Raw genomic sequence first — 24,634 nt, forward strand, 5'->3', positions numbered from 1 at the left:
GGCTCTTCTTGGTGGTGCTGAGCAATAGAACAAGAGGCCAGACACTGATGCCCAGGAAGTTCCACCTGGACATGAGGAAGAACTTTGTAACTGTGCAGGTGACCATGCACTGGAACAGATTGCCAGAGAGGTTGTGGAGTCTCCCTCACTAGAAATACTCAAGCACCATCTGGACCCTATCCTGTGCCGTGTGCTCTGGGATGACCCTGCTTGAGCAGAAAGGTCAGAAAAGATGACCCACTGTGGTTCCTTCCAATCTGACCCATTCTGTGATTTTGTGATCTCAACCAGTGGAAAAATAAAATGACTCTGTTACATTGCTGACTTTTCAAATGGCTAATTAGAAAAATATTTTAATGGCGCAGACATAATATATATTCAATTGCTATTAGCCATCAACATAAAATCATTCTCGGTCACAAATCAGTATCTTGTGTGTTGTGTCGATCTTCTCACCCATCATATGGGATTTTATTAAAGCTATTAGTATATAGTAATTTTTAATATTAGTGAAATGCCTTTATTGTGAATATAATACCTCATTCTTCAATAATGGCCAAGAAACTATCTTCTACATTTATTCCGGACCTCCACGCTGTAAAAAAAAAGCATACAGTTAAATATATTCCATTAATAGAATGTAAAATTGAGATCAAATTCTCTTTTGCACTGTTATAGTCTAAGAGACTTAGTTCTAGTTTTAATTTCTGATTTAAATATTGACTTTTCTACCTATATAAGAACACGTGTAGAGTGTCAGATATCAGCATTACCAGTCATGGGTACATTTTTTTTCAAGGGAAATGTTTCCTAGTTAGAGCTGCTTCCATGTCTCTTTCTCTAGAGATACCTGCCTCTTAACCTTAAAAATGTCTGACAAACACAATGCTAACAGACACAAATTTTAAAACAACTTTCACTGCCTAGATTCCAAAGTGCAAAGTAAAAACAAAGCTAGGCTGAGTCATTACAATTCTAATGAGAAAACAGAAAGGTATTCGGTTCATTATTTTCCAAACAAAATTATTTTACAACTTACCTCACTATTAAACAAACTTACGCAAAAAAGTCAAGAAATGTATTACTATGGGAAATAATTAATTTTATTTCTACTATATTCATGCAGTCTACTTGCATACATGAAGGAAAACTGCTTTCCTCTACTAACATGATTACATTATACATGTCCTTACCATTTAGCAAAGCCTTGCAAGCACCTTTTCATTCCAAACTTACAATCACCTCACAAATTCTTCATATTTTGTGCATTCTCCTTTTTGAATCATCAGTTTTTACAACTGAGAATTGTTCCAGAACACAAGTAGGTTTTTCTTGCCTTTCATGTACAATATCATATTTACAAGTATTGCAGAAAATATTTATGACAAGTTTAATAAAATGCTTCCACTACTAGAAATACAAGAGTTAATTTATTAATAAATAACTTATAAAACTAGTTTGAGAAATATTTTGGACTTCAGTCACCTAGTAATAGCCTTTCCTGGTCTAAGAACAAACTTCTGTGCTCCTGTCAGCACAGTCAAATTACATATTAAACAGCTGTTATAAAACAGGTAGTGGTGGCAGTTAATGCAGGCTGTAATTATCACCAGCTTACCTGCACGTGTGTTCTAAGTCCAAATCTCTCTACTCAGTGGTACCACAAGCTACTATAAGTGAAAGTTGGGTACTTTCTGTATTAAGAATTGGGTATTGCGTATGAAAGCCACTGAAAGTTCAGAGCACACTCTTACACAGAATTGCTATGTAATACCATACCAGAAGATGTAGGAAAATGCTAAATAAAAAAACTTACTTGAATATATTCAATCTCTTCGTCTGACATTTGTTTCCTTCTGTATTTCTGAGGTAAGGTTCTTGTTAATTCAGAAGTGTCTGGTGTACCTTGTACTCTACTAACAGCTGAAATATTTTGAAAGGCTCCTACAGATTCCTGTGCTTTTGAAGCAAGGGAAGATGGCATACTTGCTTGTAGAGATTCCTGTACTGAAACCGAGATTTCAAAATAATTTACAGAAATATTACTAGACTGTAAAATTAATAAGCAGCCAATAAAATCTACCATTGCTTGAAAGTCTTACTCATAACAAATACCTAAAAGAATTAAGTCACTCTACTTCTCACAACCTGCTTTTATTGTTGTTAAATGTATGAGGTACAGAATCTAAAAATTCTGACAGTAGTTTGAATGGCAGAAACACTGATATGGAAATGGAATATATATCAGCACATACCATAACAATGGCTTTTTCACTGAGAAGCTGTACTTGGAGAAAAAAAGCATAAAGTTATGTAAATGTTTGTGTGTGGGCAATTATGTAGAAAGATAACTGAGATGACACTTTTTATTTACTGCAACTGAAAAGATGGACAAGTGAAAAAGATCTAGAGGCTTATAGAAAGATAATGCTCAAAACCACAACAGACCACAACATGTAATGCAGTGCTGTAGCCATTTTTAATATTACAAAATGCATCTATCACATTTTTTAATAATGTGCAGAATGACCACTAAGTGTCAGGCATCAACAATGAATGTTAATGAAATGCAAAGAGCGAGGAGTGCATGAAGTTCTTCATAGAGGATCAGGTGAGGATCAGGAGCTAAGCTTCAGGAATTCACATTAGAGCAGTTGCCTTGATTGTCCAGACAGAAAAGACGACAAAAATGGCAGTGTTGTCACAGTCGGCATTCCAAACCTTAGGTCTGTCCCACCATAGCTAACTGTACAATGGAAATATGCGATTGCCCCACAGGGCAGGACAGAGATCACAGCAATATGTTCATTTCAGCACTCTGTCCTAAATATGGGATGTGATCCATCCTAGGGTGATGAGGGAACTGGCAGATGAGCTTGAGAAGCTGCCCTCCATCATTTGCCAACAGTCCTGGCTCACTGGGGAGGTTCCAGATGACTGGAAGCTGGCCAATGTGATAGGCCAGTTAGCCTGACCTCAGTATCCAGTAAGGTAATGGAACAGTTTATACTGAGTGTCATCACACAGCCCTTACAGGATGGCCGGGGTATCAGACCCAGCCAGCAGGGGTTTAGGAGGGCAGGTCGTGTTTGACCAACCTGATCTCCTTTTATGACCAGGTGACCCACCTGGTGGGTGTGGGGAAGGGCTTGGAGTGTGGTCTGTTTGGACTCCAGCAAGGCCTTTGGCACTGTCTCCCACAGCACACTCCTGGAAAAGCTGCAGCTCAGAGCTTGGACAGGAGCACTCTGTGCTGGGGTAAGACCTGGCTGGATGGCCAGGCCCAGAGGGTAATGGTGAAAGGTGCTGCATCCAGCTGGGAATCATCACTGGTGGTGACCCTTAGGGGTCTGTGCTGGGGCCAGTCCTGTTTAGGATCTGCACTGATGATCTGGATGAGGGGATTGAGTCCACCATCAGTAAATTAGCAGGTGACACCAAGCTGGGAACATGTGTCAATCTGTTGGAAAGTAGGAGGGCTCTGCAGAGAGACCTGGAATGGTTGGATCATAGGCAGACTCCAATGGGATGAAGTTTAATAAATCCAAGTGCCAAGTCCTGCATTTTGACCACAATAACCTCCTGGAGCATTACAGGCTGGGGCTGGTGTGGCTGGACAGTGCCCAGGCAGAAAGGGACCTGGGGGTGCTGGTCAACAGCTGACTGAACACGAGCCAGCAGTGTGCCCAGGTGGCCAAGAAGGCCAATGGCCCCTGGCCTGGATCAGGAATAGTGTGGCCAGCAGGAGCAGGGAAGTCATTCTTCTCCTGTACTTTGGGAACGTGTGAGGTCACACCTTGAGTGCTGTGTCCAGTTCTGGGCCCCTTAGTTTAGGAAGGACATTGAGATGCTTGAGAATCCAGAGGAGGCATCAAGGTGAGGGGCTTGGAACACAAGCCCTGTGAGGAACAACTGAGGGAGCTGGAGTTGTTATCCTGGAAAAAAGGAGACTTAGGGGTGACCTTATCATTCTCTAAAACTTCCTGAAGGGTGGCTGCAGTCAGGTGGGGCTGGTCTCTTTCACCAGGCAGCAACTGACAGAATGAGAGGACACAGTCTTAAGCTGCACCAAGGGAAATATAGGTTGGATATTAGGAAAAAGTTTTTTATGGAAAGAGTGATAAAGTACTGGAATTGTCTGCTTGAGGAGGTGGTGGAGTCACCATCTCTGGATGTGTTTAAAAAAAGATTGGATGTGGCACTCAGTGTTATGGTTTAGTTGAGGTGTTAGAGCATGGGTTGGACTCGATAATCCTGAAGGTCTCTTCCAACCTAGTGATTCTGTGTAATGTAAAATACCTGCCAAAGAATGCTTCTACAGAAGTCCTTCCCAGTGCTCCAGAAAAATGAGCAAGACAAGTGCAACATCTAACAGCTGGACAGAGGCTCTATATAACTATAAAATAAGCAGCATGAAAACTGCATGAACCAAAGCATGTTAGCAGCTACACCACCACAGTTTTGCCTGGCTTTGTCCTTCCTGGCTCTAGCAAGACCAATGACCACAAAAGAGAGTGAGCCAGTTTTAGCCTTAATAAGTCTGATGCAGTTGCAGGATTGGGACAAACAATCAAACACCTGCAGCACTGTGACCAAGCCAGCATTGAGAGGCATATTCACATCCCTAGTTGCTCTGAGGAGCTATTTAGCTATGTGGGAGCAACAATCTGGTACAATGAAATACAGTTTTTGCTACAGTATTCAAGCAAGACAAAGTATGTTGCAGTTTACTAATAAGATGACAGATTCTGATGAAGATAGAAAAGTCTAATGTACTTAAATAAGATACAGTTACAAGAATCTTCTGACACAGAGACAAGCAAGAGGCCAGAAACACATTTTCAAGCTTTTGAGAAAGTAGTTCACTGGCATGAGAGATGGTGGATTGGGCTAAACAGTGCAAAATGTACAGAATTTTGACAGAAAGTTATAGCAGAAAATAGTTCCTGAAGAGTTCACAGGTAAGTCAGAAGAGATATTTCTATGCACTGTGGAGGCTTTCAAATGTTAAACTAAACTTAAAGCTAAACTGCAGGCTTGGTAATGCTGTGGTAAATACTGTAGGCACAGTATAATTTCAAAAGAAGTGAGAATAACAGAGCTTTTAAAGACAACTCCTACTTTTCTTTCAGGTGCTTTTTGACACAAAAGGACTTCTAAACCAACATATTGCTAATATAAATCTATTATTTAAATATAATATAATTGGGAATACCATAAATACCAACATAGGTATAAAAGTTAATGTCAAAGATTGCAATGAAATAATTTTTTTCTCTCAGCATTAATTAGTAACAAAAGAAAATATTTCTTAAAATGTACAGAGAGCTGGATCACCCAGCTATAATCATGTTTTGAAAATACAGCAGAAAATACATCACATGCTTCAACTAAGAAAAAATGAGGAAAATGCAACATAATTTATGCAAATATCACTGAATAACTAAAGCTGCTCCAAACTGACTTGAGCACAGTCATTTCAGTAAATATTAGTATTTGGGAAAATATGACTTTATATAAAGTAGAAAACAAATACTGGAAATCTTTGTGAATCTTTCTTGAGTAAAAAATAAAGATGTGCATGCATTATATCTCTACACACAGTTGTACAGAAAAGAAGTTGTGAAGAAAGTTCAAGAGTTGACTTCAAACTAAATCAAGCATGTTTCAAAAACCCCACTCCAACTCAGTTCAGTTGTATAGGTGAAAGAGAGAAATTGGGTCCTGGTCTTAAATAAATCAGTTCATGTAAAGAAATGTGGCACAAGCTGTATCCCTACCCAAAATACTTACTTTTAGGTCTGGGACCACTTTTTCTGTCTGGGAACTTTATTAATGGAGTATGTGGCTTGACTACCTAGAACAAGACCAGGCGGGAGAAACAGACACAGGTTACCGTGAATAGTAAAATGGAACGTACAATGTATCAAGCAACCACTCTCAACAGCTGCTCTCTGCACTACTACTCTGATACACTTACTACTTCTTGAAGTTCTAAGTTTACCCCATGAAGAATTTTACTTCAAAAAGTAGTCCTGCACCCTGATGTCCAGAGCAGGTGCAGGATTTGTCTTCCTTTTCTCATCAACATGTGTGTGCAGAAACAGCCACTGCCACTGCATGAATGCAATCACAATGTATTCTGCTCTGGTGAGAACCCACCCAGAGTGCTATGTCCAGCTCTGGAGTCCCCAAAGCAAAAAAACCCATGGACATGCTGGAGTGAGTCCAGAGCAGAATACATTGTGAAGCATCTCTCCTGTGAGGACAAGCTGAGAGAGCAGGAGTTGTTCAGCCTGGAGAAGGCTCTGGGGAGACCTTACAACTCAAAGAGGGCAGGTTAGGAAGAAGGAAGATTAGGAAGAAATTCTTTATTTTGAGGGTGGTGAAGCACTGGCACAAGTTGCCCAGAGCATGTGTGGCAGTTCCATCCCTGGAAGTGTCTAAGGCCAGGTTGGACGGGGCTTTGAGCAACCTGGTCTAATGAAGGTGTCCCTGCCCACGACGGGGATGGGGGGGGGGGGGGGGGGGGCTGTAACTAGGTGACCTTTATGGTCTCTTCCAATGCAAATCATGCCGTGGTTCCACAGCGCTTTAGCAAACGGAATCGCGAGCTGTGCTCTGCCTGTACAAAGCACTTTCACCTTGGAGAAGCCCATCTTAGGAAGGAGCTGCCAGCCAGCTCCGTACCCGCTGCTATCAGAGCACCGGGCACCTGCGACAGCGTGCGCGCCACTGCACAGCTCTCCCCAAGGACACCGACCGCCCCGGCGGCGTGTCCTCAAGCCACGACCGCCTCAGACCTGCTGCTCGGCGGTGGCAGCAGGAGAAGCGAGCCCCGCGGCCCAAGCTAGGGCCCGCGCTATCTCAGACACCGCCGTCCCGGGGCCGCCCTTACCTGCACCGCCCTGGTGGCGGCCGCCATCTTGCTGCCCATGGTGACGAGCCTGAGGGGCAGCTCCGGGCCCCGCCCACAGCCGCTAAGGCGCGCCGTGGGCGGGGCCTCTCCTGTGGGCGGAGCCGGAGCTGCGGCCGGGCCTGCCAAACAAACCGCTTTATCACGAGTTAAAAAAATCTCCAAGCCAAATAAAACATTTTCAGGAAAATAAACATTTTATTTTTATTATTAGATCAAGACACTCACCTAAAAAAAAAAATAGCTGGTGATCACTCACCATGTTAAAAGGGAAGTTACACACCAAGATAACAAGGGATACTACATGCTCCCAAAACATATTACACCCCACGAGTCCATTTCCTTCAAACATCAAACAAACAACACTAACTGAAAAAAGCGCAAATGCTAGTCAAAACATGTAATTACAACACTTCTTAGCTGCACAGTTGACAGCATGAAGTCATTTTTGCAGACAAGAGTCACTGCTAACAAGTCTGGTATTTAAAATTTAAAATTTATATTTTAAATGTCTGGTATTTAAAATTATACAAAGTGCTAGGATTAATAATAATAAAAACAATAACAATAATTCCTAACTGTAGAATTGCTAATAAATTTTCCAGATTGAGCTTTCAACTGGGACAGAGCAGGGTCATGCATCTTTCCTTGAGCTCCATGGCCTGCTGGTCCCCAGGAAAGAGGTAAAGCCTCAGTTTAAATCCATTCCTACACGAAACCTTGAAACATTTCTTATGTTATTGTTGCCTTTCAGAGACAAATGAGAACTCCAGACAGAACAGCTTGAGGAGTGAGTCTTCAGATTGTTTCATTTCACCAGCTCTACTACCTGTTCAAACATTTGTTGTCAACCAGAAGACAAATTTAATTTCAAAGAATTGCTTGGACACATTCTAATTCTCTAGAGAAAATAAAATCTTTCAGAAATGTCAAGGATTTAAAAATTTGAACTATGTTTTTGAGATACACAATCTATCAAGCTCAGATAAAATGCACACATTGCGCGAAATGAAAACCACGTCTCCTGGCTCACTGAAGATAGACATTTTTTTCAAGCTGTAGAACAATTGCCTTTAAAGATGGATCTTCTGCCCAGTTAACTCCGCTTCCAATTATGATGTTCTATAAATGAGAAAGATTTACAGGTTAAAACAAGCCCTTGCGAAGGACAATTCCTAGTAAAATATCTCAAAGAAAACCTGCTATTTAATTTTTAATTTGAAAGCCCTTGAAATTCACAAGTGTTTGAAGTAGGCAGGATGGGGGGAAAAGGAAAAAAAGAAGTATTGGTTTGGATCCTATTGTTGATACATAGGCAAAAAAACCCCAAATCCATGCTTTTTGATTTCCTAGAGGAGCTTGCATACTACCTCTATTTTAAACACAGAAACCTAGAGAATATGAAATAAAAAAAACACACAAAAAACCACAGTTAACATTTGCACCCTGCCATTCTGGATTGCAAATGAGAATTTAAATTTAACCAAACAGGATTTTCTCCACTTAGGGCTCAGAAAATTTCAGGAATACAAAACCAGGAGGTAGTTTTATACCCTAAATCCCAGTAAAACGTTAATTTTCTCGTTTTGAATTTGAGCTGTAACAATGTTACCAATACAAAATAGTAGCAGCCATAGCATGCAGAGCAAGAAGTCTGAACACTTCTTTTTGTCCTTGACATTCCTATGCAGCCTGAGAGACCCTTCACCTTAACCCAAACCATGAGGTTTTCTTCCTCACTTTGCATGACTCCAGGTGACCTGTCAGTCAGCTGCATGTATACAGACCAGCCCCTGACACATGGATAACCAAAACGGCAAAGGCTATCGTGCTGAGAGAATTTGGAGACTGGACGTGGCTGCAGGCCAAGGCTTTCACAGGGCTGCAGGGGGTGACGCGAACAGAGAAGGCACATGGTCAGAGGGGGCAGATGGAGGCTCATTGGTAGCATGGGATCAACATCTATTTATTTTTTCTAACCATGACATGGGGAAACTGATTTGATAGGGTGCAGAGATGACTCAGAGTAGAAGGAAATACAACCATTACTGTGACAGATGTTCTTCAAGAAAGATGCATTATTTTTGTACCTTTAAGGAAACAAAGACAGAATGAAAGATTGTTTCTAAACCCTACAATAAATTAATGCAAAGATGCTTGTGATAATTTCATGCTCTTAGTCTTTAAAGCAATAGAAGTCTTCCTTCTATACACAGTTCTTCCATTACCACTGTTAAATTTAAAGGTTTAGAAAACACAGCTTTGTGTTGTTAAGTTATATTTGCCACAGAGTATGCTATCTTGAATGTAATGAAAAATTGTAAACTTGGTTTTAAAAGCCACACAACATTACCTGGAACACGTTTTGAAGTATTGTAGTTATTGCTCTTTCTTTTTCTAATATTTGAAGTATCTTCTCTGTTTCAATGACATTCACGCTTTCTTGTTTCTCCTTTGACTTTTTCATCATGTTCTGAATTTCCTGTAGTTTCTGTCCTCTGTTTTTTAGTACTGTTAATTATTAGGAAAATTAACCATTGTTAGGTGAACAATAGAAGTGAAGATATTCTTTTTCCTCACAGCTGCCTAAAGCACTTCCACTGAAATAACCCTAATTTCACACTCCACTCCTTCCCTCCAATACACCTCAAGATATTTCTTTTACGAAAGAGGCAACATATGCTGTGTCTACCTGGTATCAAACTATATCAATTGCCTCCCTGGCCAACAGCAAAACAGAAAGTACATGGTATGCTGCCTGCACTTCCCTAACACAGGGATTAATTTGCACCTCTGTCCTGCACCCTGTTTTTGAGTGACACAACTTTTATAGATCTTTTTTATAACTCTTAAAGACCCTTACTCCTTTTTCACATTTCACTGAAACTAAATTCCAAAGACATACATAGAGCACATGGACATGATCAAGGAATATTACTATTTTTATAGGAAAACAGGCTAAAAACTAGGCTGATTAAAAGTGTTTACAAGCAGTTCACAGGTTGAAAGAATGCTGGCAGAGCATTCCTTCCTTTATTTGCAAATATATCAAGTATGTCCATTTTTTTGTGAACAGTTATTTTACTGTGTTTGTTCATTACTGCCAAAATATACACAAATCCCTATGCGTGAATCAAACAATAGCTTTTAAAATTGGTGGCAAACCTGGTCATGAAAGAAAGAGCATTCAAAGAACACATTTATCATATGGAGTTCTGAATACTGACGTCACATCTAAATTTGACCCACTCTAACAAGAATTACTGAATACCAATACATATACACTTTTTGTAAGCAAATCCCCTCCCTATTCTGCAAACACCTCATAAATGTGCAGTATGACAGAAGAGTATCTTTTATGTGCTGTTGAATCTTGGTTTTAAAAAGTTAAGATTTTTGCTAATTTCCATGACCAAGATATAAGTTAAGCAGGTAAATGGTAGGTTAATAATTACTAGATGCTTGGGCTAATTGGTATAATTATCTGCTATTATAAATTTATGCACAGAAGAACGTAAAATAAGTAAACTGTTAATCAGGAAGCATGAAGCCTTGGATCGTGCCATAGAGTCACTGAGACCTGATGAAGACTCTCCTGACTTCATCCTTTGAGACCACTGACCCATTTCGACACCACCGACCCAATTCAAGAGAAGACCTGCGCACCCGTGAAGGACGAATGGGCTCATTTTAATACGGGGTGGGGATGGGAGGTGCTGGGGTTATGCACATGTATTGTTTGTAAGATCTTGCGGAATAAATTGATGGCAAAGAACCTTGTTCAGGGCGGTCACGCCTTTCGGAGGTGACGCCCGTGCCACCCGCCGGTGAATAAACATATCACTTTGTAACTTTAATTAGTTAGTTAGAGGGTCTTTGTCCGTCATTATACCTGTTTTTTTAACGATTCACTGTAGGGTTGATTTAAATGACTAAACAACGTGTAACATTCTGATGAGCTTACATGAAATAATAAAATGCTGCCACATTGTTTTCGAGCTGTCTTGCATCTCTCATTCCAACGTGTTAGTCTCATGTTCAAGTAGAGAACACACCAGCTCATCTCTACAGTACTTTCTGCTATTTTAGTAAGTGTTGAGTTTTGTTACTTCCCACATAAATTAATATTGCTACAAGAACAACTTCAAAATATGAACTACAGGAACTCTACATTAAAATACAAACCAAAATCAATACAGATAACACACTTACAGAGTCTTTTCCTTTTAATGTCAATCAACTGCTGTTCCTTCTGATGTGCTCGCTGAAAGGAAAAAAAATTTTCCAGACTCTTATCTTCAAAAATACTGAAAGATGCTAATTCAATCCACATAAACAGCTAAGAGTAACTCTAAAACAGACTTACTTATATGCTCAGTTTAAGTAATCCACTCAATAATTTTGATAGCAGTAGGAACTGCACCCATGTCACCACATATTTAGCTTTGAATGTGCAATCCTGTTACTTTCAAAGTGCACTCCTGCCCAGACTGAGGTTGGTTGACCTGCACAACAGTAAGAGAAGCTACAACTGACACTTACCTGCTGGTATTCAATTATTGTCTGGCTGAGCAACATTATGCGTTTCATTGTTTCCAGGATCAGACTAAGAAAGTAAACAGTTGCATACGTTAAGACCACTAATATCACTTAATATCATAAATGTTTTAATCAACTTCATTCCTGTTAAATAAAGAATTTCTCATTTATTCTAACAGCAAAATAATATTACATGTCTGAACACTTCTTTTTACAGTTAATATACACAGTCTCATAATAGAGGACAAAGAGTTCCCTCACTTAACCTCTCGGTTTCCCGATTTCATTTACATCTGTCCAACATTTTACATCACAGAGTTTGGAAGGCATCAAGAAAGCCTAGCCATCTGGAAATGGCTATGAATTAATGCTCCTAAATGATGGGAGATGCAATCTCTTAGCTGTATTTCTGACAGAAATTAAATTTCTCATATTACACTTCATATGCATCCACCTGTCAATAATGGGTAGGAAATTAAAAGCTACTTTTGAATATGTTTAAGCTTTCAGTTCTTCTTCAAAGACAGTTTGCTCCTACATAGTCAATTAATAAAGGTAGCAAAGCAGAGGCAAGGCCCTGTTAATAAGTGCTCGTCTATTATAAACGCAGGTAATTCAGGCACTGAAGACAAAAAGCTCTCTTGGCTACAAGCCTCTGACTAGTGAATCAGGAGTTATGATCTCTGTAATCAAAGATGGGTGATTTCAGAGCCCAACTGTAAATCTACCATGGGTGTATGAGATCTAATCATGCTGATTCGAGACAGAAGGTAGACAGTATATCATTCTGTCAAATCTAGAAAAACGAAGCTTGCTTTCACAAGAGGTCAAATGAAATAATCCAGATATAAACTGTATAAAGTCCATTCCTTTCTAGTCATCCGAACCCCAAGAATACCTTACCGTGAATCATCATCATCTTGTTTCAATTTCTCTCTCAGGGCATCCATAATTTGGATTCTGCGTATTATAAGAAATAACATATGACTGATGAGAACTCATAAGAAACCGAAAGAAGCAGAAAACAGAGAGAAGCAGATTTAAATAAGTAATAGAAAAAGATAATTTCCAGGATTCCATTTTCACATTGGAATTATATAAACAAAATACTCAGTACCTTTTAAACATCACACTTCTTAAATAATGGTACTTAACTCTCGGGACAGGAAAGAAGTATCAGTAAATATTTGTGAGAGTGACAACTCCTTTTTCTCGTGACCAACATATTTCAACACCATTAATCCCAGAGTTTACAGAAAGGAAGCTAGGAAAAGGTGTGAATTCAAATAAACAGCCATGAAACACATGAGATGTCTAACATTATCAACTTCCATCTTTTCACAGGCATTTATAAAGTACCGCCAAGAAGTAAGGGAACTTTTGAGTTTACATATTTCAAATGTTAAGTCTTTAGTTTTGGTGGGCTTTTTATTGTGTTGTTTTCTACAGCATATCCATCTGTTCAATGGTACTTAAAATCTCCCCAATCTCCCATATAATTTTAAAATCCTGTTTTAATCAGACCTAAGTATATATGCACCTATGTATGCACACACATAGAGCAAACCTCCAAATAAAGGGTCAAGAAAATTCTACCTCTGCAAGGCCAATGTCTTGTTCTGGAAAGAGACTTTTACTTCCTCCATATCACTTTGCAAATCTTGTGTGGCACTGAAAGACAAAAAGCAGAAAGACAGACAACCTGAGTGTGAAAATAACAGAGTTTAAAAGCAGTGTCATATTTTAACTTGCTTTCTATATATCTAAGAATTTTTCACGTGAGCCACAAATTATTAAGGCTGCGAGTAATTCAGCATGTGGAACTATATTAGGGAATTCTAGCCATCACATAAAGGAATGCAAATTTAAAAGACACATCAGATACAGAAGTACATTGGGATAACAAATAAAGCATTCTTCCCCCACATTTTCTTTTACTTTCCATTATTTTCACCAATCTTCTCCAAAGTACTGATTGCTAATTCAGGAATTCACTAAGAAGGAATAATCAGAGGAGAATTTTGAAGTTATCCAGTGACATACCTGTGGATATCGTTTTCTTCAATTGGATGATCAAGCAAATTTTCTTGACCTACAAAAGAGAACATCAAGTACAACAGAGACTTTTAAATACAATCTATAGACCACAAAGGATTAGCATTTTTTGTGTGAACAAGTTATTTCTTGCTTCTATGTCTATACTCTATTATCTTTTAATTACTACAGCTGCAGCTGTATCAGAGAAATAACTAGGCTTTAAAATATTTTAATTAGCACTTTTTAGATGAGCTAGAGCTGGTTCATGACATTTGTCTATATATGCCACTGGATGGCTCAGTGGAAGAGCATGTACCCAACTGCACCCTGGGCAGTATTAGAAATGTGGCCAGCAGGTCAAGGGGGGTGATTCTGCCCCTCTACTCTGCTCTTCGCCGACCCCACCTGGTGTGCTGCATCTAGGCCTGCCATTCTCGACGTAAGGTCACGGATCTGTTCGAGCAGGTCCAGAGGAGGACAATGAATATGATTAGAGGGCTGGAGCACCTCTCCAATGAGGAAAAGGCTGACACAGGGGTTGTTCAGCTTGGAGAAGGTTGCACGGTGATCTTGCTGAGTCCTTCCAGTTCCTGAATGGAGTTTATGAGAGAGCTGGAGAACTTTTTACTAGGGTATGTAGTGACAGGACAAGAGGGAATTGCTTGTACTTGAAAGAGGGTAGATTTAGATTAGATATACTGTAGGGTGGTGAGGCACTGGTAGAGAGATTGCCTAGAGATGCTGCAGATACTTCATTCCTGGAAGTGTTCAAGATCAGGTTGGATAGGGTTCTGAGCAAGATCGTCTAGTGGAAGGTGCCACTGTGCATGGTGGGGGGTTTGGAACCAGATGTGTTTAAGGTCCCTTCCAACCCCAATCATCTCGTGACTCTACAGGTAATGGAAACACTTTAAATCAGTACTGCTCCTAAACACTTTGGCAGACTTTTGGCAATACTTCCGCCTCAGTGACCAGATGGTTTTCTGAAAACCATCACCACATGTCAGAGAAGTCTAAAGTTCAGATCCAGTAAAGAAGGGAAAGGCCAGTGGGCAAGAACTATATGGCATCTTTGTAAACATTCAAATACATCCCGAAAGCTGCCTAGAAAACACGTTAAAATATACAGCCAGGGAAAAAAACCTCATTATCATAGGGAGCACTTTTGATAAGCAATTACAAAAAATATTAAAATATACATATACATCTATATATATATACACGCACACATACATATACATCTATATATACGCATCTATATATATGTATATACCACATGGCATTATTTGTTAGTGCAATATCCCACTGCGAGGAGGGATATCCTTACCGGCAAGAACGGCCGTGTTGTACTCCATGAACTGATGCTTCAATTGGTCCCTCATGCTGTGGCGGGAGTAAAGCGACAACGGTCAGAGGCTGCGCCTCCCTTCATCTCACCCCTAAACTGCTCTCCGCCCGTCCCGGCCCGTTCCCACTAACCGGAGCAGAGTGAGGACATTCTCCTCGTCGACGTCGCCAACCCCCTGGGCCCATGCCGGGGCCGGGGTCGGGGTCGGGTCCCGGAGAGGGGCCGGGGCCGGGGTCGGGTCCCGGAGAGGAGCCGGGGTCGGGGCCGGGGCCGGGGTCGAGTCCCGGACAGGGGCCGGGGCCGGGGTCGAGTCCCGGACAGGGGCCGGGGCCGGGGTCGGGATCGGGGCCGGGTCCCGGGCACGGGTCCGGGTCGGGATCGGGGCCGGGTCCCGGGCACGGGTCCGGGTCGGGATCGGGATCGGGGCCGGGGTCGGGGTCAGGGTCGGGATCGGGATCGGGGCCGGGTCCCGGGCACGGGTCCGGGTCCGGGTCCGGGTCGGGATCGGGGCCGGGTCCGGGGCCAGGGTCCGGTCCTGGGTGAGCGCCGCCATCGCCTCACTTTCAAACCGCGCAGTCCCGGCGGCCCGCGCGCCCCGCGCCTGCGCACAGCAGCGGCCTTGGGGTGGCGCTCGGCCCCGGCGCCCCGGCCCTCAGCGGGTTTCTTGCAGTAGATGCAGGGGGGGAAAAAAATAACGTTGGTACAGCACTATGTAAAGCGCAATAATCCTTCCCTCTGACCTAATGTTCGCGTGGAGATAGAAGCAATGGGTGCAAGCTACTAACGGGAGTAAAAAACAGACTGCAAAAAATAAACACTAAGTAAAGAGAGCCACTGCATGGACCAGAGACTTTATTTGGGTTTAAGAGCAAATGCAGCTGTCAGCCCAGCACAAAGATCCTGTTCACCTTTAAACCATGACCTCAAAATATTAACACATTTTTTTTACATGCCTAGGGATGGTGTTATAAATGAGAAACAAAAGTCTCGATATTCTACAAAATTTAGATTGCTTTATTTGATATAGATGGTTCAAGCAGCGCTGGGGAATGTGAGGGGTCACTCCCCACTCCCCACTCCATCGAACCTTGGTTTGCAGCCTCTTCTTATAGTATAGTCTCTCGTTGTAATCAATAATTTTTGTTTTTTTTGCTGTCATAATTTTTCCAGGTAAGCAGTGATGGTCGAAAAAACATCCTTGTAGAAATTCACAAAATCTCTGGCGATAGTCAGTTTCACAGATCTGGTCTTTGTAGATAACCACCAGCAAAGTTCTGGAAGTCTGGTCTTTGTAGATAGGCAGCATTGATCAAACAAAAGTAGGTAGGACTATTGGGAAGTCTGATTTTGCAAGCTGGTAGTAGATACAACTTATTTAGAAAACATAATATTCATAACAAGGTGATTTAAACCAGAATGATTTAATCATATATATTGCTTTATCTAGGGCCCATACTTCAGATCTTAGTATTCTGGTTTATACAAACCCCAATACTTTGGTGATTAACATGAATCTTTTATCAATTATCACAATGGTGACCCCTGCACCACTCTGGACAGCATATTCCCAATATCTGACTACATTGGGCAGCCTCTGTAATGGTCTAAGGGAAGGAAGAGTACAGCTCCACCAGCCAATCTCCTAGAGTCCTCAGCACTTTCTCCTTCCTCTTTGAGCTCTGCCACCATGCTGAGCCACCTCACACAGCTGTTTTCTCTGCTGCCCCCAAATCTAATCAGTCCACCACCGAGCTAGAAGAGCTCATGTCAGTACAATGCTCCTGTCCATACATCACCCTGCATGATTAGCCACAGCATCGGAGCTGGCCCCAGAGCTCACCCAAGCTCTCAGCACTGGTCACAAGCTCCATGAAGATGCCTCAGCTGTAGGAGGAAGGCAACTGTGCTGCCCTCCCCACCAAGAAAACCCAACTAAACAAAGAATGTTAACAGCTTTAATGACTTTAATACAAATAAGGTACTTTGTATATACAGTGAAGAGCATTCTGCTTAAGTTCTTATAGGAGTTAAAAAATTTTAGCCAGATCCCACATAATAGGAAAGTATAACTGTTCAATGGTGCTCATCTTGATGTTGGTGGTGGTGGTGATGCCTTAAAGACCTAGAAATGAATCAACACACTTTTGAGGCAATATTATTATAGGACATAATATAAAGGCTGGTCTTTATTGGAGGCCTCCAGGGACAGACATGGAAAATTGCAGCCCCTCTGGGATGTATATATAGTTTTATAAGTTTGGCAAATCAGCATAAATGACAAGAATTCTCAATTAGAAGCACAAGTTATGAAGTAATTCCCACCTGTTCAACTCTCTCTGAATCCTCTCCCACTCCCTCCCTGCTCTTAGATAGGAGCTAAACTTTGTGGTTGAAAATGTGTCTCAAAGAGCTGGCTTCAACCTTGTCTCCCAGGAAGAACCAAGATAAGATTGGGGCCTTGGACCTCCAGGGTTTGGAGCCTCTGGAATGTGTTTTGTCTTTGTGGCTATCAGGGTAGGGAAAAGGTGGGAGAAGTACTGGGGCTAGCTAGGAACTATGTACAACAATATTGGACAGAGCTACGAATGCATATGAAGGAAGTATAAGAGCAAAAATAATTCTGGCATCAGTGGCATATTTCTTCATGTTTGCCTGCAGAGAAATAAGGTTGATTATGTTTACTGTGTTCACTAACACTGTTTCAGGTTACTTAAGGCTTGGTGATCAAGCCAGGCCCATCCTAGTACACAAAGCCCGTTCATGGATGGTCCATGCCACCTGAACAAGATAAAGCTCTTCAGCTCAGAAATGAGCAGATCTTATTTAAGTTTGTCTGCAGTGACTCAACTGAACCAGCCTCAGTGTGCCACATAACCACACATATTCCCCCCACATCCCTGCACCCTGAGATTCTTACCTTTTCTTGGCAGCACACTTGTTCATATTATTATTTGCCATATGCTGTATAATCGAGAGAATGTCACTCTCCGTGTAAGATGTGTAGCATTGCAGAAGTGATAACTGAAAGGAAGGGAATCCATTAGATAAGTCTATTAAAATAATCCAAGTACGCTGGGCTCATCTTCACCTTCAGTTTTGCTTGGACAATTATGGTCTCTTGTCTCACAGTGGGAGGTTTCTAAAGGTTCTGCCCTACTGCTATGCCCTTTTAGTGGTCCACAGGGAGACAAGAACATGGTGAAATACCATGAGGAATGGAGAAGGCATGTGTTGGGAAGTATAAGGATTTGACAGGAAGATCTCACCGATATGTATGAATGTATAACAGAAAGATCTTTGAATGTAGAATCTGAAGAAGGAAGAGAAATGATAGCAAGTTTCGATATAGAAGAAAAGAATTGCTGAGCCAGTCTTACTGGGTAACTAAAAGGAAAAGAGCAAGTGAGTTGGAAGGGGATTTTATGACTTAGAGAAAAGGATAAATCCACCTCAAACAAAAGATGTTTTTACCAAGCAAAAAGATTTTCACAGACAAACAAGAAAGCCAATGTTGCAAATAGAGAAAAGATCTCAGAATTTTCCACTGAAAGAAAACTGAAAAACAACTTCTATCTTAAACTGTAACATACTAACTTTTTGTGATTAGAAATAGTAACATGAATATGATAATGTTAGTAGTTAGGATAGGCTATAGGTAATAGTAAAAGTATTGATTGGTTGTCATGTATTAAGATGCCCTGTAATGAAAAGTATATAACGCATTGTAACCAGAACTAAAGAAGCTTCAGACGAACCTACAGCTGTGGCTGAAAAGGCTGTGGGCTGGGCTCTTGTCACCCACGACCTGTGAATTGCTGGATCATTTGGATACAATAAACAGCATTTTAAAGAGCGGCCTGGAGCCTCAGATCCCTCATTTTTGGCTCTTACAGGCATACATCTTATTAGAGTGGCCTTTTAAGCTGCTGCACAGGCACACTGAGTCACAAAATAGGAGGTGGCCTGACAAGCACAACTTACCAAATTGCACCCATCAAGGAGTTTCAGAGACAAACAGAAGGCAGCTGCTGCAATCATGGAAGGAGGGAAGTGAACCATGTCATAATTCACAATGCACAGCTCCATCAGGCCAGAATATTTTGTTCAGTTTACCTGCAGTAAGTCAGAGTTTAATATTGGCTACCTCCAGGGCAAGAGCATCCTGTCAAGCCTTGGTTTAGTTAAAAAAGAAGAAACAGTTCCTTAGAGAACTTCCAGAGAACAGGGTTTAAATTCAAGTAGCTTAATGACAGAACACTTCTGGCTTATATTGGGCTGTTCATAGTCTAGGATTGCTCTTTCAATGGTAGTCTAGCAGTTACCTGCAATATCAGTGACACATTCCACTGTGGGAAACTGCAAGGAATTATTTTAAAATTAGATAGTCAGGAACAAAATTAAGTCCAACACTGTGTCTAAGAACCATTTATTCGTAATGAAAAACAAAACCAAAGGGAGTTAACTCTGCTAAAGAGGGCAAGAAAAGATAGAGAAAGAGGAAGAAAGATGGGAAAGGAATGGGGTGGGGGAGGGGGAGAGAGAGTGAGAGAGAAAGAGGAGACAGAGAGAAAAAGATGAAAAAGATACCACTGGAGGGCGGGGAGTGCCATCGCCGTCCACGAGGTGGGGCTGTGCCCACCGCTTGACAAGCGGCGGGACACGGGTGAGGGGGATCGGGCAGGAGGGCAGGGAATGGACACGGCTGAGGGGGATCGGAGTGAGGGCAGGGAATGGACACGGGTGAGGGGGATCGGGCAGGAGGGCAGGGAATGGACACGGCTGAGGGGGATCGGGCAGGAGAGCAGGGAATGGACACGGGTGAGGGTGATCGGGCAGGAGGGCAGGGAATGGACACGGGTGAGGGGGATCGGAGTGAGGGCAGGGAATGGACACGGGTGAGGGGGATCGGGCAGGAGGGCAGGGAATGGACAGGTCGCGGTGAGGATCTCAGCAGGGGCCGGCTCGGAGGCGGGCAGGGTTGGTGGCTCAGCAGGGACACAGGGAGGCAGAACAGACACGAGGGCGAGCAAGAGCCAGCGAGGACAGGAGAGCCAAAAGGTTGGCTGGTGTCAGGGCAAAGAATCAGGGGAATAGTCTGTTACGGATCAGCCAACCAGGATGAAGAAGTATATAACTTATTCTAAATTCAGCTGGAGAATGTTTTAATATCAGCGGCCCTTGCTCTTGCAGGTGCATTTAACCTGCCAGCTATCTGCTGAGAACTTTAAACAGCAGAGAAGAGACAATCTAGGAGGTTCTTAGAGTGTGTGGAGGACAACTTCATGTCATAGCTGTTGAGTGAGCCGTGGGAGGAACTACACTCGATCTGCTGTTTGCAAACACAGATGGGCTGGTGGGAGATGTGGTGGCTGGAGGCCGTCTGGGGCACAGCGATCATGAAATTACAGAGTTCTTGGTATTTGATGAAACAAGAACGGGCATCAATAAAACTTCCATACTAGACTTCTGGAGGGCAGACTTTGGCCTATTCAAGAGACTTACTCAGAGAGTAGCTTGGAAGTAATCCTTAAAGACAATGGAGTCCAGGAAGGATGGGTATGCTTCAAAACAGAGATCTTGAGGGCACAGAAACAGACTGTCCCTATGAGCTAAAAGATGAGCCAATGAGGAAAATGACAGGCCTGGATGGGCAAGAAGCTTCTGAGGGAGCTAAGGAAAAAAATTGAGGGTATATCAGCCTTGGAAGGAGGGTCAGGTATCTCAGAAAATGTTTAAGGGAGTTGTTAGGTCATGTAGAAAAAAAATTAGAGAGGCAAAAGCCCAGTTAGAACTCAGTCTGGCCACTTCTGTAAAGGACAATACAAAATATTTTTATAAATATATTAATGGCAAAAGGAGAGCAAGGACAACTGCCATTCTCCATTAGATGAGGGAGAGAATTTAGTAACTGAAGATGAGGAAAAGGCAGAGGTGCTTAACACCTTCTTTGCCTCAGTGTTCATCAGAAAGGCAGGTTGTCCTCAGGACAACTGTCCTCTGGGTTGGCAGATGGTGTCAGGGAGCAAATAGTCCCCCTGTTGTCCAGGAGGAGGCAGTCACAGAACTGCTGAGCTGCTTGGATATTCATAAATCTATGGGACCAGATGGGATACATCCTAGGGTGATGAGGGAGTTGGCAGATGAGTTTGTGAAGCTGCTCTCCATCATTTGCCAACAGTCCTGGCTCACTGGGGAGGTTCCAGATGACTGGAAGCTGGCCAATGTGACTCCCATTCACTAAAAGGGAAGGAAGGAGGATCCTGGTAGTGATAGGCCAGTTAGCCTGACCTCAGTATCCAGTAAGGTAATGGAACAGTTTATACTGAGTGTCATCACAGAGCCCTTACAGGATGGCCGGGGTATCAGACCCAGCCAGCAGGGGTTTAGGAGGGCAGGTCGTGTTTGACCAACCTGGTCTCCTTTTGTGACCAGGTGACCCACCTGGTGGGTGTGGGAAGGGCTTGGGGTGTTGTCTGTTTGGACTCCAGCAAGGCCTTTGGCACTGTCTCCCACAGCACACTCCTGGAAAAGCTGCAGCTCAGAGCTTGGACAGGAGCACTCTGTGCTGGGGTAAGACCTGGCTGGATGGCCAGGCCCAGAGGGTAATGGTGAAAGGTGCTGCATCCAGCTGGGGATCATCACTGGTGGTGTCCCTTAGGGGTCTGTGCTGGGGCCAGTCCTGTTTAGGATCTGCACTGATGATCTGGATGAGGGGATTGAGTCCACCATCAGTAAATTTGCAGGTGACACCAAGCTGGGAACATGTGTCAATCTGTTGGAAAGTAGGAGGGCTCTGCAGAGAGACCAGGACAGGCTAGATTAATGGGCTGAATCTAACAACATGAAGTTTAACAAGTCTTACACTTTGGCCACAGCAATCCCCTGCAGTGCTATAGGCTGGAGACAGAGTGGCTGGGCAGCAGCCAAGCAGAAAGGGATGTAGGGGTATTGTTTGACAGCCAGCAAACATCTGCACCTTGAGTGCTGTGTCCAGTTCTGGGCCCCTCAGTTTAGGAAGGATGTTAAGACACTTGAACACATCCAGAGAAGGGCAATGAGGCTTATTATGGGAAGATAGTTTGTAAGGATAGTGCAGAAGGCAATTTTACTCAATGCATTACAGCTGTGCTGATTGCTGAGAAGTGGAGACACTGCATGTCCAATGAGGATGAATGTTATAAAAGAGTGGATTAGCTAATTGAGAGTTGGTTGCAGTTTGAGACGGAGTCTGCTAGCTGTGCTGTGAGGAGGTAAGGGACATGTAGTCGTGTAAGGGACAGACAGGTTTAGGTGGAAGGGTAAGGGAGAGGTTGGGGTTAGCCAGTCATGAAGAAGGAAATTTGCAGAGAGAAGGAAGGAAGGAATCAGCACTGTGTGGAGCTGCCTGAGAGAAAAGGAGTCAGTGCTGTGTGGAGCTGCTTCTGAGAAGTCCACAGAGAGAAGGCATGAAAAGTTCTTAAGATAATAGGGGACTGATGATAGTGTCAGTTGTGCCCATCTCGACAACTGCAACAGCTGATGAAAGGGCTTGGAACACAAGCTCTATGAAGAACAGCTGAAGGAGCTGGGGTTGTTTAGCCTGGAAAAAAAAGGAAGCTCAGGGGAGACTGTATCACTCTCTACAACTCCCTGCTTGTAGTCAGGTGGGGGTCAGTCTCTTCTCCCAGGCAACCATTGACAGAACAAGCTTAAGCTGTGCCAGAGAAAGTTTACATTAGATATCAGAAAAAAATTCTTCACTGGAAGAGTGATTGGGCACTGGAATGGGCTGCCCAGGGAGGTAGTGGAATCACTGTCCTTGGATGTGTTGAAAGAAAGACTGGATGTGGCACTCAGTGCCATGGTTTAGTTGATGAGGAGGTGTTAGGTTTGGTCATAGGTTAGACTAGTTGATCTCAAAGGTATATTCCAACCTAGCTGTCTCTGTTAAAAAAAAAAAAGGGGGGCGCAAAAACAGGCTAGGGCCAGGGCAAGAAGCAGACCTCAGCAGGCTGGACCCAAGGCAAAAAACCACAAGGTTCGAAAAGCTCCTTGAATCACAAAGCCGCAAAAGCACAGTCTCAAAAAAGCTCCAAGCAAAAACCTCAATCAAACAGCAAGTTTCAAAAGCCTCTGGCGCTTGTGACACAATTACTTTTTATGCCCTGACGCCTCCCAAAACCTGCCTGCGGGTAGGACCATTGGCCTAGTCCAACCTTTAGCCATCTGACTGGAGAAGCCCCTCGGGGGAGTTCATGTCTCCTACTGCCTGTCCCATGTGAGGTGTTGCCACGCAAAATCCTCCCAGAGACAAGGCTTCTTCCAGTTGCCTCCTATACGCACACCCCTCCTCCACATGCCTCCAACAACCATTGTTGAGGCAAATCCAAACTAAATTGGCTCCTCACAATCAGCCATGCTGAAATTTAACACTGAATTTTTACAAGTTAAGCTCATGCCACAGGAACACATAAATAAAACTCATTTCTATGTGGGAGACAGGTCTCAGCTAGGCTCAATTACAGTACGCAAAAATTTTGAGACATTTTAACAGTTGCCACAGTTAAGCACTCCCTTTTCTAGATTCAACTTACAGTAGCATCTATTCTCAGCACTTTATAATCTTTGAAGCTCTTCTTAGGCAGAACAGAGGGAGAGAGCAAACCAGAGTGTGGGTAGCTAGGTTGAAAGGATAGTGAAGGAGAGAATCTTTCCCGATGACTTGCAGCTGTATTACGTACCAAGGAGTGGAAATATCTCTGTCTGGCCAATCAGTTTGGAGGATATAAAGGAGCAGATTAGCTGACCACCAGTTGCAGGCACCTGCAGTTCAAATTGGAGCATGAGACTGAGTCTGCTGGAGTAAGAGCACGAGGCTGCTGGCTGTGCTGTGAGGAGTTAAGGGATATGTGGTTGTGCAAGGCGTGGATATGGTGAGAAGATGCTGTGTGAGGGACAGTCAGGGTTAGGTGGTCAGGAAAGGGACAGCTGGAGTTTAGCCAGTCATGCAGAGTGAAAGAAGGAGTCAGAGCTATGTGGAACTGCATGTAAGACAAGGAATCTGTACTGTGTGAAGCTGCCTATAAGAAAAGGAGTCAGAGTTACATGAGAGAGGTCTATGAAAGAAAGAATAAGACTTATGAGGAAAGAAGTTTGTTAAGAGAAGAAGGCATGTAGAGTTTGCTACTAAAGGACTAGTGGTAAAGCCAGTTAAAGGGCTGGTGGTGATACCAGTTGTGTTCATCTTGACACAATAATTGCAATAAGAGAGAAGTCATGGGTTTTCAGGGTCTTCATCTCCATCTGATGGATGTGGATGTTTGAGCAAGTGTGGTCAGTTACGTAGCTAATGTCTCCAATATATGGGTGAAGAATCTCTTCATATTTGCTGGCAGTGTACATAGCGATGACACCAACCAGCTGCACCTTCACCTTGGAAACAACATTGTCTGTAGGAAGGTGCAGTAGAGATTTATCAAAATGACTTGGTTCAGAGCACAGGTTTTCAATGTAGTCAGTGTAAGGTTTGGCAGGATATTCATACCCACTCACACAAAATAACTACACATCCTCTGTTACCTCTATTGGCACCTGCAGGGGTATTAGAAGGCCTTAAGTTCAAATCAGAAAGAGGAATAAACAGTTTTTGAAACATCAACTCATTGCTCATACCCAAGAGCTTTGTATGGTACACACAAATGAGAATCAAATGTCCCTTGTTGGTCATCTGTATTGTTAAGGGTATGTCCAGCCATGTAGGGCGTTACTGACCAGGATTCATGCCTTAGCCAGGGGTAAAAGCTCCTTGTCAACTG

General features: G+C 42.7%; 2 protein-coding genes across 2 annotated transcripts; both read right to left on the bottom strand.

The window, feature by feature from the left end:
* Nucleotides 1–321: 321 nt before the first annotated feature.
* Nucleotides 322–7,030, bottom strand: KGD4 (alpha-ketoglutarate dehydrogenase subunit 4). Its single transcript, XM_014881414.2, has 4 exons — nt 6,899–7,030; nt 5,794–5,857; nt 1,817–2,007; nt 322–595 (listed from the first exon to the last, which is right to left on the bottom strand). Exons 1-4 carry the CDS (start codon nt 6,935–6,937, stop codon nt 578–580), a joined length of 312 nt encoding a protein of 103 aa, XP_014736900.1. The 5' UTR covers nt 6,938–7,030; the 3' UTR covers nt 322–577.
* Nucleotides 7,031–7,094: 64 nt separating this feature from the next.
* On the bottom strand, nt 7,095–15,415 carry CENPH (centromere protein H). Its single transcript, XM_088156206.1, has 9 exons — nt 14,972–15,415; nt 14,820–14,875; nt 13,499–13,547; nt 13,052–13,126; nt 12,359–12,415; nt 11,459–11,522; nt 11,129–11,180; nt 9,270–9,427; nt 7,095–8,038 (listed from the first exon to the last, which is right to left on the bottom strand). Exons 1-9 carry the CDS (start codon nt 15,391–15,393, stop codon nt 7,946–7,948), a joined length of 1,026 nt encoding a protein of 341 aa, XP_088012332.1. The 5' UTR covers nt 15,394–15,415; the 3' UTR covers nt 7,095–7,945.
* Nucleotides 15,416–24,634: the final 9,219 nt, after the last annotated feature.

This window comes from Sturnus vulgaris, chromosome Z (genome assembly GCF_052056855.1).
Source record: "Sturnus vulgaris isolate bStuVul1 chromosome Z, bStuVul1.hap1, whole genome shotgun sequence".
NCBI lineage: Eukaryota > Metazoa > Chordata > Aves > Passeriformes > Sturnidae > Sturnus > Sturnus vulgaris.